The following is a 17,754-nucleotide window of genomic DNA, read 5'->3' as shown; positions in this document are numbered from 1 at the left end:
ATTCCCTTATCTGGTGACCCTGCTGCCACAGTTAGAGGATAAACCTTTCAGGGCAGCCTTCAAGCTTTAGAATAAAAATCCATTTTTAAAATTTATGGAGAAAAATATAAAGCCAGGCTGACAGTCTGTTCCTCCCTCTCTGAAAGTTATGTAGGTAGTGGACAGCTCACTAAGGGTGCTTCTTTTGGCAGCATTGGAAGAAAGTGGCAATTTTGGCCTGGGTGTGTGCTAAACAAGGCTGTGACCTCCAAGGGACAAGCTTCAGAGGGAGATGAGTGGCTGGGAAGCAACAGAGATGGATTTTTCTCTGCTGGATTCTGCTCCTGGAAACAAAAAACATGGAGAAAGATAGTTGGTGGTACAGTCCATCTTAAGTCCAGTCTACTGGTGTTGGAATATAGCCTTCATCATTTTCTGCAAGCTGTGTTCCAAGAGGGTGAACTTGGAGAGGTTTGAATTTGAAACAGTTAGTGTTTCTTCTCTGTGTGGATTTTACCAGTGTAATGGGAAAACAGGGGCCCCAACTCAGTGGACGAAGTTATCTTGCAGTGACCCTAACTCAAACAAAACTCATTAGTGCTGCCATTTTGTCCTGGCCTCTTGCCAGCACTAATCCTAAAGGCATTATTATCTAAGAAAAAAGACCATCATAAAAATGGAAAATAAGCAGATGACAAAAGGAAAGATAATGGAGACAGAAAGGGCAAAGCAGCAGCTGTCCAATTGCCAGATGGAGAACACATATGGCCCTTGAAGTAGTAACAGGTCAAAGAGTGTTGGCCATCTTCATCTCCAGCTGTGAAATCACACAGAAAAGAGAAAAACATGTTCTGGGTACATCTTTCCCAAGTCAGAAATTGCTGTTGTTTCTGTATGAGAGTTATGCTGTGGAAATGGGGGAGGTGGAAGAACCTGTGCCTTGTGAGCGAGCAGGAGAGTGTGGAAAAGGCAAGTTCTCTGACTCCTTCAGGAATCTCTCTTGTGAAGGAAAAAGCTTCCTTAAGCACCTTTTAACTAGATGGCATAAAAAATAAAAAGAGGTTCTGATAAGGCGTCTTAGAAGTATTAGGGTGGGTAGTAAGTTGCACAGGATGAGGCTAAAAATTATGTTCTCTGTTGCAATGTCAGATTGCAACATCCCATTGCAACAGCTGTCTGAGTCCATTAGCAAATGTTATTAGTTTGCTCAGTCACTGCTTTCAGAGCTTGAAAGCAGTCAATGTAGCCCAAAGAACTGTGGGCTGAAGCTTCAGATCTGCTCAGCCCTCATTTCAGCATTCAATGCTGTAATGATTTTTTTATTCTTTTCAAGAAACCTCCTTCTGTAGAAAGCCTGACCATTTTATTTTGTGCCTAGCTGGAGACTGACTTCTCTGATAAAATAGCCTAAAAGGAACATTTTTTTTCAAAAATCAATTCGAATTTGGAGTTCAAGCATAAGGACAGTGCAATCACTTTAATGCTGTTACACAAATTGTAGCAGTTTTCTCTTTTGTGTAGTGTTAATGCATTACCAAGACATCAACAACGTCTCCTGGTCTTTGTGAGCCAGTTGAGATCCTTGGCTTAGTTGCAAAATGCAGGACAAGCTCTGCTTGCAGACCTATGGCCTAGGTGAGACAGCAACAGGAGTTGCATGCGTTTACTTGAAGGAAGAATTTGAAACTGTCTCTGAGTAACTGTGAATAATTCCCAACAGAAGCTCCAGTTAAAAAATGTTTATGAATAAATAGAGTTTCAGTTAAAGTATATGCATAAGCCATTTTTATTAAATAATGCCGAACACTTAATGAATTGGTGGTAGGCTGCAGTTTGGAAGCTCTTAATGCACCTTCTGTTCCTGACTCAGGCCTAGGATTCAATAAATGCTTTTTAAATGTCAGACCCAGTATTCTAAGCTGGGATGATTTTACAGTCTGGGATATTTGCTCTTCTGAGGTTACAGACCACCCATGGCTTGGTTTTTCTTATTTAAAAGCTGAAAATGGAGCTAATTAAACAAATATTTCTGCTGTGTTTGCTACATGACAGCATTGTTTGTGAGGTGGATGTGTGGGGTTTACCCTCCCCACAGCCCTTTTCACATCGAAGATGAGCAGCAGGAGAAGGGAACTTGAGCCCAATTTGCCTGCAAAGTTATCTCAGTGAAAGAATGAGCAACATAGATTAATTGGATTAGCGAGATGCTCCTACCCATTAGAAAAGGACAAGTCTGTTTGATTTAGTATTCTCAGCCCTTTGAAATGAGAAGTGGTCCACATAAAGAGCAACCGTTCAAGCTCCAACAGTTAACTACAAAAGCTATGTGGGAGGTAGCTGTGCTCATAAACTTTATCATCTCATCCATAACATCCGTGCCAGACTCTTCCCTGTGTGTATTCCTTACGTCAGCCTTTTAATTAGGATTGTACACCAGCTAAGATAAGGGTTGGGAGAAGTGAGTGATTCAATCATGTCGCTGAGACACTGAAAATGTAACATATTCAGCAGTGTATGTCCCAGTAGTCTTTTTTCAGGCACAGGCAGGAAAGATTGATGACAGGCAGGCTTTTGTGTCTCTGACTATGCCAGGATGGGTGAGAGCTGGGGGGAGATTTAAAAAAAAACACAACAACAATCCAAAACCAACACAAAAACAAAACCAAAAAACAAAACCCTGCCAGGGAATAATTTGTTCAAATGAATAGGTCTATTCAGCTGCTGGAGTGCTTTGCTAATTGTGTTTGAAAGAATAAAAACAAACTACAAGCTGCTTTCAGCAGCAGGAAAAAATGGGTTCACATGCCAGCTTATTAACAAGATGAATTCTATTAGTAAAACATATTTAAGATTTTCGTGACCAGCCCTTCACCCCTTGGAATTAGTGAGAGTTGTCTTCAGTTTCTGAAAGAGCAGTGTTGAACTCACTGGACTACTAAATTTGTTGAATACAGCAGACACTTTTTTTTTTTTGCTGAAGTTAATGCTTTCTTAATTATATGAAAGACTAGTGTCTTCCATGTTGGAGTCTTAGGCAAAACTACAGTGTAATACTATGTTATTTGCCATTAATAGATGTCATTAAAGACAGTAAAAGAAAGAAATTCTTCTTCTCTCTTCCAGTAGTTTCTGTTTAGTATTTCTAGCCTGTCTAAGCATATTTTTAAAGCTGGCTTAAACCATGAAGGAGATAGTGTAAAACTGTAGGTATATCTGAAAATAGTAACATCTGAACTCTTTGGGAATGTGAAAGTTTAGAGTTGATATTCATATATATGTTGTATATTTTCCATAGCCCCATGTTTTTACTTGGGTTTCACAGATATTCACATTCTACTTTACTAAACAGACACTCAGACATTTATGGGCAAGGCACTCTCCCTTTGAAGTACTTGCTAGAAACACACCGTATTTCCAATAATAAAGTGTAAAAAAATATGTCTTCCAGCAAAGCTCATAGACTGTTTTTCTTCTAATGCCTCATACCATTTGCTTTGCTAATGGCCCAAAAACTAATTTGTCCCATTGAGGTCTTGTTTTTTGTAAATCTTAGGATTTTCTAATCTGATGTTAAACAGTCCTCAGGCTTGGCTCTGGATGTTTGAATGAACGCAAGGAAAGACTATATATCTCATTTGGCACAAAATTACACTTAAAAACAAAAAAAACCTGTAATAACTAGCAGCTAACACATTCTACAAGACATGAGTAGCTTATGACAATCACACTCAGCTGAAAGTTTCCTCTTTAACTGGTAAAACCCCTCAGCTCAACAAGGCAGGAATGAGGTGGGATGCTTGGGTGAGCCTGTGTGGTGCCAGGATGCTGTTGCAGCCAGCAGCAGTGTCCTGGGCAGGCAGCTGGAAGCTGCTCTGGTGGGAGTGGTGTGCTTGCCAGATGGCTAATGGGATGCTCCAGCCTTGGTGTTGTGGAGGGTTCACCTGAGCTGGTAGCCTCACACTGTGGTAACACAGACTGGGTTAGGAGTTCGGTGTTTGGAATCTGTCTGAGTCAAACAGTTCAATCAGAGAGTTTGGTCAGGAGGGTGGCAAGGGTTGGAGGGAAGGAGACACGTTTTGTTTTCTTTAAGGGCATAAATGAAGGACAGTTCTTCAAGGCCAGAAATGTGTATTTCTTGCCTGAGAACCCCAGGGCAGAAGGGATGGCTGCCTTCACAGGGGCAGATCCAATGCTGAGGTGGTTGACGGCAGCTTTTCTTTACTCATTTGAGCTATTGATATGATGAAAGTGATCCTGATTGACAGCAGGGCAAGGTCCAACTTTGTGACTTTCAGGTAACAAGTCTTCTTGAAGCCTGGCTTAGGTGGCAATCAGCAGTACCTCAAGTCTGTGGTCTCTATACATCAGCCCATTCATTTTCTAAGGCTGAGTGCTGGGAGGTTAAGCAACCTGAACATAGCTCTGAGAAAGACTCACTTCACAAAGGGACAGACCTTTTAAAAGGAGGGTGAGTCAAGTCTCCTGGGTGTGTGTGCAGTGGTGGAGCATAGGCAGGTAGCAGAGCTCAGCTGTAGGAGAAGATTGATGGACCACGCTGCCAGCTCTTGCTTTTTTTTCCAAGTGGATATTTAGCAGTTCTTCTACTGGAGGGGCTTTAATGTAGTCAGCCTGTGAGGACAGGCTGGGTGAATACAGGCAGTGGTGTTCCTGTGCACGTAAGAAGCCATAGGAACCCACAGGAGGATACTTAAAAGGTTCCTTCTCTCTTTAGTGGACGTTTCTTTCATGAGGAAGAGAATCCTGAGACAAAAATGAAACAGTTTAGTCCATTCCAAGAACTAATATATCAAGGCAGATTGAAAAGACAAGGACTGTCTATGTCCCAGAGCAACTGAATAAGAGGGGCATGAGAAAGGGGCACAGGACAATGGGAGGAGGGTAGGTGAGGAGCTCTGGGCTCCCTTTGCTTGGTGGCTGGGAACAAGGCGACATTCAGCAGGCAGGAGTACATTTACATTCGATGGGACACACATTGCTGCAGTGCATCCAGTTAGTCCACCAGACTGCAGGCTTCCAAATACCTTAGAAAGCAAAATCAAGCAGGATCTCAGGGATCAGGCAGTCAGTAAGGAAGCAAGAAGCTGAAAGACTGAGGTTTTAGCCTTTTGGAGAGTTTGTAAATCCTAAAATTTTGAGTTGTTAACTGCCACACTGCTCCTGGAGAGTGGAAGGACATGTTCCAGTTATGTAGCTGGAACATTGCAGTTTGCTGGCAGGTACATATGCTGCGATAGCTGCTGTACTTCTCTGTTCCTGTGCTAGTGGGATCCTTGCTGGTATGCCAGCAAAGGGGTGGTTAATCAGCCACCTTAAGACCTCTCATCAGGTATCCAGTATCTGCAGGAAAATAACAAAACCAGGTCATTAATTTTTAAATTGTTTGGAAAGGAAGCATGATTAAAAGCAGCCTGAGGGTTTGCATTAGTTCCATGCCATTAAGGTTTATGATTTGCATGCTCATTTACCCTGGTATTTAATAAAAGGATCATTTGTCATGGCAACCTCAGCCTCAGGTGGCCTATTCTGGCCAAGGATTTACTTCCAGCTCAGCAGTACCCCAGCTGCTGGCAGGTCATCCCTCTCCCCCAGCACCTGGGTTTCAGCCCTGGGGCACAGGCACCACAGGTTGCCCTGCAGACAGGGCAGGGGAAGGGTGGAGTTCAGATTCCCTCAAAACAAGGATTTGATCTCGGATTTCTCTCATGCTTACACAGCAGTCAGAGCCCCAAGGCCTTTAGATGAAAGACGCTGGAGATTTGAAAGGACTGGCTCCATGTGGGGTTTTTGTAGAGACTTAACTGCATCTCCAGGCAGCAGGAGTTGGTTACCTGCCTGTGTGAGAGTCACAGGGTCATGTCCATCCCTCATTTCCCACCACCCTCTGGCAAGGGTGAGGCAGGGTGCTGGTGCTTATGAATCCTGGTTTTGTGTGCTTAGTTTTTGCCTGGTGCTGAATAAGGATCTTAGGTGACTAATCCCAGCTCCAAGCATACTTTTGAGCTGAATACTACTTTTGGCTGTGCCTAAATCATAGGTGTTTATTCAGCCCTTAAGACTGTATTTAAAGCAAGCGATCGATCTGCTGGGCAGTCGTTGCTAACCTGTTGCAAAGCAGAAATACCATAGTCCTTTCCTCAAATGGCTCTTTAACCCATCGAAGATTTCACCAGCCCACCCTCATACTGTTTATTCACCAGCTAGTGTAGCACAGGTAAATTCAGTTTGAACATCTGAGTTTGCTCAGCAGTGATTTAGTGATGTTTCACTTGAGTTTTGCATGAGAATTGATGTGACCTTGAGAGTTTTTAGTATAGAAAACAAAATATTTCCATGACTTTCCTGGTTTGGTGATAAGTCAAAACAATTGCACATTGTACAAGGATAAACATTTAACAAAAAAATGCCCTTCCTGTTTGTCCTAGCTCTGCATTTATTTAAACCAGTCAGCTTATTTTAGCAAGTGGAACTAATTTTTTCAGATGAGTGGCTATGTCACCCTGAAAATTGAAATATGTTCCTGCTCGAAAAACAAACATGCTTGCTGACATTTAGAATTAATATCTAATTAAAAGACTGGTGTGGGTTTTTTTTGTTACTAGGTATTTATCTGCAATTTAAATGTCCCAAAGTTTGCATAATGCTAACTTAAAATACAAGCATTCATTACAACTGTGTACCAGGTTGCCATCAGACTACCAGTGGGATCCTTAGAAAAATCTAAAACACAAGAGTGTTTTATTTGTGAGTTCAGCTGACAAGAATAACTTCTTTAATATCTCTCATGTTTCACCATTGTAACTACAGGGATGACTTCTGAGTATAGTTTTGTAACTCATCACACAAATGACCATGTAGTTCATGAGAAGACAGGAAATCCTAAAAAAGTAGAATGGTTAATTTTTAAGTGACAGCTGTATCTTTTCCAGTTAAGATCTCTTCAGTATTCAAGCAATGATAATACAGTGCTTTGTGCTAGAGGTTCTTTACATTTATTTTTTATCTGGAGTGAGAGATATTTTATGAACATTGGGGCATGGATTGCATCTTAACTGTAGGAGCACATTAACGCATTCTTTGGTTCTGCCCTTTTCCTTGATAGGTGGCTTAGAGCCCTTTAGAGTTAGATTACATGGGTGGATGGTACGTGTGTAAAGTATATATAAACTTAAAAGTCTACTAAATGATTGTTCTGTAGGTAGTTCACTTCTGGTGCAAAACAGTTCTGCTTCTTAGCTACATCAGTTGCACTCCTTTGAGACCAATATTAACAGGTAATATGGGAACCAAAACCACAGAGGGTAAAAAGTCTGGTTCCAACTTGCAGAAGGATTTGGTGAGCTCATTGGATAGAGTCAGGAAGAAATCCCACACAGTTCTGCAGGGAGAAAATCTGTCAGCAGAAGTGTTCCCCATTCCTGGAGTGGGGCAGTTATGAGCTTGTCTGTTTCTTGCTTTGGACAAACAAAAGGGTGTCTGAGGGGCGGTCTGAGATCCTGTGTGTTAGGCTAAGATTTTGGTCCAAAGTTCATACAAATTTGCAACAGTAAGAGCCTCTCGATGTGAGCTGACTGTGGGTAAGGCTCTAAATCTGCTGAAGTGACAATTCTCATGTCTCTGTTCAATGGAAGGAGCAGGTTTCTGCCTGGCCTGTTGACAGCAGGTAGGAGGGGCTTAGAATGGTTTTCTAGACGGTGATAGGAGAGGTTTGCAAGCAACGAACAAAGAATGGGCAGCTCTCACAAGGAGCAGGGTGAAAGGGTTCTGCATCTCAGTTGTCACTGTGTGTGTGGTGTTTTAGCTGGTGTTTCACAGCACAGCTCCCCTGCAGACTGGGACTGAATTGTTTTCTGTTTCAATTCACTATTGAGACAGAAGAGCAACTTGTGTCTGCCCCAGTGGTTTACAGTGAGTAAATCTACCAGTTTTTCAAGGATAGGATATTAAGAAAAACAAGGAAGTGAGCAGGAAGAATGAAGAAATATAAGGGCAGAGGAGCTGTCTTTGTGGTTAATTTTCTTTCCCTAGCAAGAAAATAACCTTCTCTGACAAAATGTCTTAACTCTCTGAATTTGTCAGCTTTTTGAAAGTAAATCCCAGGCATTGGTTGTTAATTCTTTAATTCTTGTTCATTTCATTTCAGCAGACCTTTCTGTGGAACAAAGGGCTCGCTTCTGGTCCACATCTTGCTTTAAAGTGGCTGGGAGTTTGGCTCTGGTTGTGTTTCAGATGTGTAAGCATCCTCTTGTCTACATGGAGCAAAGGTAGCAATGCTATGGAATGCCTGGGGTGCACATCAGCTTGTGTCCCAGCTGGTCAGATGCATGGCTGAACAGTGAAGGTAGGCAAAGGCATGGTCTTACCCTGAAGGAAAATGACTTAGCTATAACAGAGCACCGTTGTGTTCAAATAAAACAGAGCAGTAAAACCAAGGATCTTTCTGTACTTCTCATCTCTCAAATGGTCCTTGCAGGCTCTTTCATGGTGGATGGCTGATGGGCTGTGACTACTCCTTGCTCCCAGAGGTCATCATCACCCAGGTTTTTCTGCCTTAGCCTTCTTTCTTAACTTGCACTTAAATTGCAGAGTCCTCAAGCTGGGGTTACATGGCCTGGCATGCAGAGTGCTTGGGCAGAGGATGTCTGCACTGGGTGTTACTGCTGCACCAATGAATTCCAGCAAGGAGATGGCAACAGGCAGGCAGCCTTGCTGGAAGAAGCCTCCTTGAAATTAAGGGGAAGTGATGTCTTATTTGACTGCAGTGCTGAATTTTTAATCTATGATTTAAAAGTAGAGTATAAGCCTCAGTTTGCAGAATTCATATAACAGTCACATGCTCCCCTGTAAGAAATGTCTTAGATGGGTTTCCCTTTGAAAGATGAAATTGATGCAACAGTATTTGAATAAATATGCACAAAATTTTATTGTTATAGGACATCTCCTTACACTGGGAAGTGCTCATCCTCTTTTTCTAGGGAGGCATTTGTGTTCCAGCCCCAAATAACAAATGAGATTTGGGACAGTTATTTGTCTTTTAGAAAACCAAGTCCTGAGCTCTGGCCTCATGTGTTCTTGAGCATGTGCCAGCTAATGTATTTATGTATTTATAGAGGGTTGATATCAGTGAATACAGTGAGAGGCTGTCCTTGGCTACAGTTGTGTTGCCCAGAATTTGGCCTAAAGCCATGTGTTCTTTTTCAGTTGTGAATTAAATATTGAGGAAATGACCGTCTCTGGAGAAGGCATGTGTTTCTATTATTTTTCTCTTTCCCTTCCTGTTCCTTTCCTGTTCCTTTGAACCACTAAGGTCCAACTCCATCAGGGAAGCAGGCTGGTTGCCCAAGTGAACAGGCTGTATTTTTAGTATTAGACATCTAAACGTACAGCTCTGATTAACAGTTTTACAGCTTTATCCTACTTTTCCAGTTGCTGGACTGCTTTCACAGTGATGTAATCTCTGTGAAAACAGGTCAGGTCATCTACCCATGTCTGTAGCCACTCTGAGACATGCTGTTTATGACAGCTGCCTGTGGCTGAATCCTATGGCCTTGCATTTGGTATACTTTGGAGTCCTTGAAATCCCAGTTCCAGTCATGGGAGTAGCTGTTATCTACAGGTGAGATTTAGGAACTCTTGAGTTTCTATTGCATAGTGGCATTAAGAAAGCACACGAGGATCTGAGGAGCCAAACAGTGAGTTAATGAGAGTTGTAGTAATCTTGTTATTATAGTAACATCCAGGTTGATAATGCAGTAGTATTATGGCAGTAGGATGAATAGATTACTGTAAAGCTGAAACTGAACACAGCATTGCTGGTTTGAAAAGCACTTTGCCTGTTTGCAGGTAATGCTCAGATGTAAGAATATTCTTCCCTCAGCTTCACATTCTCAACCTACATCTCACCTCTGTACAGAGTTTCTTACTGAGTTTATGCAAACTAAAAGTGTAACAGAAAATCTACAGAAGTTTGTAGCAATTATATTTTTTCTTAAAAAAAACCCCACAAAACTGAATCAGTTGTGCTTCTCTATCATCTACTGTATGTGGATCGTTCTGGATTTGTGCATGTCAGAGGTAGGGCATAGCAACTTAACAGGGAACTGCAAAGGGCCTCTGGACATCCCAGGAGTATAAAGGAGTACTAGTAACAATGGTATCAGCAGTGGCAATGACCTGAATGGGAGCATGTAACATCAGCAAAAGGTATCAAAGAAAAACATCCCAGCTCCAAAATTAAGTGAAGAGTGTATTGCTGGATAGTGAGTCAATTGACAGAAGACAACTAAAGGTACCTGTCAAGAAATGCATGGAAAAAAAAGTGAGCTACATCAGGGTTTCTCAGAAAAGCTCATAAAAGAAGGACTGTAATTGTAATTGGACTGATGAATAAGGATTAAAACATGAGAGCTGACAGTTAAATTGCAGCTTCTTAGAAAAGGCTGTTTTATTGAGACACATTGAACCAGCATGAGATAGTAGGAAAATATCTATCTAAACTGCGAGATGTGTTGCTGTGCTGGAGAAATCCATAGTCATGAAGCAGGTGAACCAAGATGGTGTGGTTGTTTTGAACATGTATAACATGTATATACTTGAAATATAGTTGCTGTACTTGAGCTTTGTTGCCATAATTTTACTGTCATGCTATAGTTTTACACTGTAACACTGGATTGCTGAAATTAATGAGGGTTCATTCACAGTATTCATACTCGTGAGGTTAGATGAACTTCATATGTTTATAGGCTCAAACTTCCATACTAGATTGCTTGAAGTTTCATCCCTGTGGACTAATCTGAAAGTGACTGAAGTATCAATGGACTTTCAGGAAGCATTGGCTCATCTGAGCATCATGTCAAGTATGTAAATTGGTGACATTTTTGCAAAATATCTGGGTACATGCCATGAAATCCTCCAGGATTCTCTCTGATTTTGACTGGGACTGTAGTCTGGCAACTTGAAAATCACAGTAGAAGTACTGGAAGGTAGATGCAGAGACCCAGTTTGGGAAGTGTTAGCTTTTTGCTTTTGCAGTAGAGAAGAAGTGATTATGATCCTCCCCACCTAGCACTTGAAGTGGTATGAATTGCTGTAATTGCAGTGATTCAGAGCTGGGCAGTTCCAGGTGGAAGAGAATAAGCTTACTTAATAGTGGGCAGGCAGGATATGGAAAGTTATGGGTCCTGTGTAGCTGAAGCTTGGCTGTCTTCCATGTCGGTAGTATTTTGCATTGCTGTGTATGCTATTAACACCTTGGTATATATGAATAGTGTGGTCACAGTATAGCTGCTTGGGGAACTATAACCTTGAACTGTGTAAAATTCATTCATGTGATTTCCATGGAGAGGGTTGTTGGTTTTTTTTTTTTCTGATGGAAGATGGCTAATTAAAGTAGAGGGGTTGGAAAATAAAAGACGCAAACGTGTGGTTGTCTCATCCAGTGATGCAGTTGGCTTACCTGCTCTTTAGGTATATGTGTAGTTGAATGGGATGTGAAAGGAAGGTATCTCATCAGGGGGATGTTCACGTATTTGCATTGCAGCCTCCAAAGACGTTCAGCAAACTTGGCATCTTCTCTGCTGCCACTCACATTGCTGATGCAGTGGGGGGTGGCTCTGCTGTGCAGGGACAGCAAGATTTTAGTAGGCCTGATGTGCAGATTATGATCACAGCATTTGAAGCTCAGCTCACACCTGTAATTAAAAGCCAGCATAAATCAAAAGGAAAATACTACCATCAGAAACTTTTTTTTTTTAGAGCTCAACTAAAATAACTGTTAATTACCTGAAAGATTAGTGGATCTTTACTAGCTTTTATAATCCATTTAGTTTTGTCCTGAGGGCTGTCTGATGTTGAACCACACATTATTAATTACCATGGAGACCTTCAAGCAACCTGTCAAGACATCTTCACATTTACTCAGGTCCGTATTAGACATGTTCATGGAACATGTATCTCCTCTAGTCCTTTTTAACCCTTTTTCTGCAGTAAAGGAAGGATGGAGGAGGTTTTTAAAGTGTTATTTATTCTTATTGTCAGGTATTCTAAAGTTCAGATAATCACAGACCATGAAGTATAAAAATCCTTGAGGAAAATTTGGTATCACTCAGTTTCGTAATTTCTGATAGGACTCGATGCAGAACAGAAGCTATGTTAAAATAATAAATAAAAAAAAAAGTAAGAAGAAAAAAAATCCTTTATACTGATAAGGTAAATGAGGTAGCATTAACAGTTTATGTTATGCAGAACTGACTGTATGACTTGAGACACTGTTCTATTAAGATTAGAGTGGTAGGTATCAGATGGAACAAATTTTACTCTTTCTCCACTCAGAGGATCTCTTGTAGACAATCACAGGTGACAGGGCTGAAAAATGAACCTGAGTGAGGTCTGCACAGGTGGAAAACAGAACAAAGAAAGAGTTCAAACTCTGAAGCCATTACTTCACATGGTAATATGTTATCCTCCCATCTCTGATGTATTTTGCTTGCAAGTTTAGAACAGTCTTACACATTGTGCAACCCCTTCTCCATGTAAGATCATGGTAACTTTTAAGTGATCAAGCAAGATAATATGCAGGAAAACTTTATGCGCTTCATGGCATCCCGTGTCTCATTTCAATAACTTTCAAGTGTTCAAACATTCTACTGGACTAGTGTGAAAAGTAGCCTGTGTGCCCAGGGTATGCCCTGGGAGTGCAGGTGCAGTCCCATCAGTAATCAGTAAATACTATTCTTTTAGAAGATTTGAAATGGCATAAAATACCAGCAGTTTCACCTTCTCGGAAAATGTAAGATAAAATGCTAGTTTGTTGGTTTGTGTTTTATTTTTTTCTGCCTGAGGAACTGAGGGCTGGCACAAATGATCTTCTGCTGATTTTCTAATGTGATTTTTTGTACATAATGTCAGGGCTTTTGGTCAAGAGTAAAGGCAAGGGGCTGCAGCAGCAACCTCCCAAATTGCCAAATGAGTTTTGACAGGGGTTATCTAGCAAATCTGCAGTGTCTAGAGAAGGATTTCCAGGGTGGTGGCATGGGTAGATATCAGATTGAGCAAATTAGCTGACAAAATGGATTTTGAAGGTTGTTGTGTAACACTGAGAGGTCTTTGTCATGGACAAAGGAAGTGACAAATAGCTTTCCTTGAAATGGGTGCCAGCCACAAGCTGTAAATCAGCCAGCAGGGAGGTAAAGCAACTAGAGAGGTTCGTATCTCTCCTGAGAGAATGAGTGTCACCTCAAGAAAGCCCATGTTTGATCATCCACAGGCCACTTGGACTCTAATGCTGGCACATGAAGCAGTTGTCAAGATCTGTGGTTTCCTGGCTTGGGGTTTTTTTTTATTCAGTTCTGAACAATTAAACCTGCTGTTGGCAAAGCCTGTCCTAGTGTGCACTCTGTCCATCAGCTCTTGTTATTCCACCAAAAGCCTGACTTTCACCTCTTCTTTTATGTTTTTTCCTTAGCTCAAAATAACTGCAGCTGCCTTTTAGTCTTTGGCTGTCAGACTGAGCTGAGCTTTTCTGTGCCTTCTGTAGCACTGTGGGCTCTTCATCTAAACTGGTGATGCTTTTTCTTAATGAAACAAGTTGGAGTTATATAAAAGTCCATTTTTACATGTTAGAACACTGTAAACACTTGTATTATCAGTAAATAAATCCAAAATTCTCTTTACTGTTGGCAGGTGGTTTAAAAGTGAAGGAATGTTTTGCATGTAATTACATTACCAGAGGCCTGGTTAGTTTGGCTCAGCCAATCAACTATGTAATACTTCTTATCTATGGAGCAGTTACTTAAATCTCTACATGTTTTTACCTTTTATCATTTTAATGTGCATCTAAAACTGTGGGAGTAAAATAGCACTTGATTATTGACATCTTAAATTGTTTAGATACATGGGTAGAAGATAAGGTAACTGTTGTTTCTATCCCGGAGAATATTTGTAGAGGTGGGTTGTTCACTGGAAATGGCAAAAAGCCCCCATACTGTGGTATAATAATTGATTTTGCCTTTGCTAGGATGTCAGGAACTTTTCCATTGTAATGAAACTCTGAGTGAATGGAAACATTGTTATTGCAGCTGAAAAACAAATTAATTCTGTATTGTGCATCAAGCCTGGGTGAATTGCACTGCTGAGATGTGAGTTGCTGCTTACAAAAGAGGAATACCTGTGCTGCTCAAGCCTTGTCTGTGTGCCTGTGCTGATGGTTATCCATCTGAACTCAGGTATTACAAAAATTATGGCTTTATTGCTGAAGCACACCACTCTTCTGTGAAGAAACCTGTAATGTTTCCACAGCACTGTACTTTTAACTGTTGGTATTATAGTTATGATGTCGACCAAAAGCTGTAGGTTGCCTGTGTAGACCTGTGGGAAGCAGAGCTGATTGGCAGCAGTCTTCTTTTACATTACAGTTAGAAAGCAATATTTCATGTAACTTACTGAAAAAAAAACAACTGTAAAGGACACAAAACTGTTCTCCTGGCAGTTCCAGAGAACACATTACTGTAGAGGGTAAGTAGTTTCCTCCATGGCTCATTTGCTAGCAGAGAGATGCTCAGCTGAACAAGGGCCAGAATTGGAAGTGGTAATCATTAAAAAAGCAAAGCCACCGGTTGTGCTCTCCAAAAAAAATCATGACAGAACATACTTCCCAATCCTGAGAGGTGCTGAGCCCTCTGCATAGGGGGAGGTGGACATACTTGCTGCTGTGGGGTGAGAGTGCTCAGCACCTTCCAGAATCTCCTGTGCTCAGCTGCAGAATTCGTGCATCTGGGCATGGGAACTGCCATCTGCAAATTTCTCCCCTATCTGCAGAGCTATTCAGACACAACATTAAAGTGTGATTTGAATGTTCAGAGCAGTCGATAGTAGTTGAATGTTTTTTAAAATGGGTCAAAACTTGCCTGGGTGTTTTTGAGAGACATTCCTTTGTGTTCCAGCAGTTGAGAAAATACCCTCCAAATTAATAATTTTGGTTAATTTGGAGATCCCCTCTAGTTAATCAGTTCCATATGGAATAAAAGTTTTTCATACGTCAATTTCCATTGCTTTTTTTTTCTTTCTTTCTTTTTTTTTTTTCTTTTTTTTTTTTTTAGGTGAACATGTTTGTGGAAGGATTCCATGATGCTATTCTTCTTTATGCTCTAGCTTTACAGGAAGTCCTGAAGTTTGGTTTCAGTAAGAGAGATGGGGAAAAAATTGTTCAGCAAACACGGAACAGAACATACGAAGGTAAGAGATAATATGAAATTCCAACTTTCAAGTAAAAAAAAATTAGGTCTTTGTGTGTGCAGAGCAAGGACCCATGCCTATTTCACTGATAAATAAGAGAATAACATTTTAAAACCATATACATGTTTCAAGTCTGTCTCACATGTCTCACCAGTTGTTGTTGGGGGTTTTTTGTGGGTTTTTTTTTGGTTGGTTGGTTTTTTCTGTTGTTGGTGGTTTTGTTTGGTTTTTTTTCCACCAACCCCTGAGGTCTTACTCAGCTCAAAAAACTCCTAACAATTTAATGACCCTCACTGATGTTGTAAAGAAATAGCAATAATTTTCTCAGGCTCCTTCTTTGTTTTTGAAAAGATTACAGCTGCTCATTTTACTCATATGCATCTATTAGCTCTGAGATTGCCTCATTTTTTCCACTTGACTTTATCTTAAAAGCCTGGGAATGGATAGAAGCAAGCAGGTGCCAGGGTTCTTTTTTGTTTGTTTCTTGACAGAGCTCCTTTGGGCCCTGGAAGGATTTCCCCTCAGCCTCCTTTCAGGAGCTGTGCATGTTATCTCAGAGGCAGCAACTGAACAGCACTGTGACTTTCTATGCTAATCCTTCAGTTCCACAGTGAAAATGGCATTTGTATGTCAGCCTGCTGATGCAAAGGGATGCAGGTGCTTTTGCCAGGTAGGGATTATAGTAAAGAAACCAAGGGTTATTGGATTAATCAGTCATCTCTTAGGATATTTCCATCCATCTCTTAAAATACTTCAATCTTTTAGTGTGGAATTGGCAAGATCTCCTATGGAGATGCATAAGAGAGGGAAACATTTCCCACCAAGCTGGGAGGAGTGGCTGACACACCAGAAGGCTGTGCTGCCATTCAGAGAGACTTAGACAGGCTGGAGAGTTGGGCGGGGAGAAACATGATGAAATTCAACAAGGGCAAGTGTAGAGTTTTGCATTTGGGGAAGAACAACACGATGTCCCAGTATAGGTTGGGGGCTGACCTGCTGGAGAGTAGTGTAGGTGAAAGAGACCTGGGGGTCCTGGTAGACAGGAGGATGACCATGAGCCAGCAATGTGCCCTTGTGGCCAAGAAGGCCAATGGCATCCTGGGGTGCGTTAGAAAGGGTGTGGTTAGTAGGTCAAAAGAGGTTCTCCTCCCCCTCTATTCTGCATTGGTGAGGCTGCATCTGGAGTATTGTGTCCAGTTCTGGGCCCCTCAGTTCAAGAAGGACAGGCAACTGCTGGAAAGAGTCCAGCGCAGAGCCACAAAGATGATTAAGGGAGTGGAACATCTCCCTTATGAGGAAAGGTTGAGGGAGCTGGGTCTCTTTAGTTTGGAGAAGAGGAGACTGAGGGGTGACCTCATCAATGTTTACAAATACGTAAAGGGTGAGTGTCAGGGAGATGGAGTTAGGCTCTGCTCAGTGATGACCAGTGATAGGACAAGGGGTAATGGGTGTAAATTGGAGCACAGGAGGTTCAAGGTGAATATCCGAAAAAATTTTTTTACTGTGAGAGTGACAGAGCACTGGAACAGGCTGCCCAGAGAGGTTGTGGAGTCTCCTTCACTGGAGACATTCAAAACCCACCTGGATGCGTTCCTATGTGATGTACTCTAGGTGACCCTGCTCTGGCAGGGGGGGTTGGACTAGATGATCTTTCGAGGTCCCTTCCAACCCCTAGGATTCTATGATTCTATGATTCTATGATTCTTGATAAGCACTGATTGTGTAAGAAAAACCTCAGTGGCTAGGTTGTCAAGAGCACATTGGGCATAGCAGAGGAAGGCCAGAAGGACAGCAGCTCCAAACCTTTTTTCTGTTCTCAAATTGTGGCCTGAACACAAGCCAAAAGGGTCATCAGGAGACGTTAAGGCAACAGAGGAATTTCTTTACATTATGCCTGTTGCAGTCATTGTAAAAGCTTTGTACCAGCTGAAGATGTTGTGTTTGATGTCCCGCTACCTCCCTTCACATTCATGGCTTCCTAGAACACACTATTACAGCAGAGGGGAATCTGGTGTCTAAGGATTTGCCTGTGCAGTTATACTGTGTATGAACAGATGCCCCAGCACAGCCTGTGTTTTCTCTACTACTCCTTCTCTGCTCCAGGAAGCCACCAGCTGGTGTGTCCATGCTAGTCTGTTACACTACCATATGCTCCATGTTGATTACACAGTTGATTCTCACACCTTTCTTGTACAACCATCCAGGAGTTAAAAATATGCCCTCTTTCCCTGCTTGTGAAAACTGGTTTGTTGTTGCTGGCTGACCTGTCAGTTATTCTGAAAGTGTAGCTGTCAAGTTGGGCTGTAAAGGTGCAGGTGAAAAGGTCGAAATGCCATGTAAATCATATGCCATCTCATCCCTGTGGACAGGGATGCTGGACAGAATTTACAAGGATAAACCTGATTTTGAAAGAAGCCTTTAACTTGGTGTCTTTCAAGTAAGTCCTTTTAGAAAAGTCATTTCCCTTTATTTTGCCTGGAAGCCCCTTTTTGAAGTGGATGCAGCATTGCAGAACACAATCCATGC

The 17,754-nt window shown here is 41.6% G+C and overlaps 1 protein-coding gene across 1 annotated transcript in view; it reads left to right on the top strand.

Moving 5' to 3' along the window:
- Positions 1-17,754, top strand: part of NPR3 (natriuretic peptide receptor 3) — a 51,580-nt gene that overhangs the window by 12,843 nt on the left and 20,983 nt on the right. Inside the window, exon 4 of the mRNA XM_051643258.1 lies at positions 15,093-15,228. Within this exon, the coding sequence (XP_051499218.1) occupies positions 15,093-15,228 (136 nt within the window). The remainder of the gene's footprint in view (positions 1-15,092; positions 15,229-17,754) is intronic.

This window comes from Apus apus, chromosome Z (assembly GCF_020740795.1).
Source record: "Apus apus isolate bApuApu2 chromosome Z, bApuApu2.pri.cur, whole genome shotgun sequence".
Lineage (NCBI taxonomy): Eukaryota > Metazoa > Chordata > Aves > Apodiformes > Apodidae > Apus > Apus apus.
This window is presented reverse-complemented; position numbering and strand designations above follow the sequence as displayed.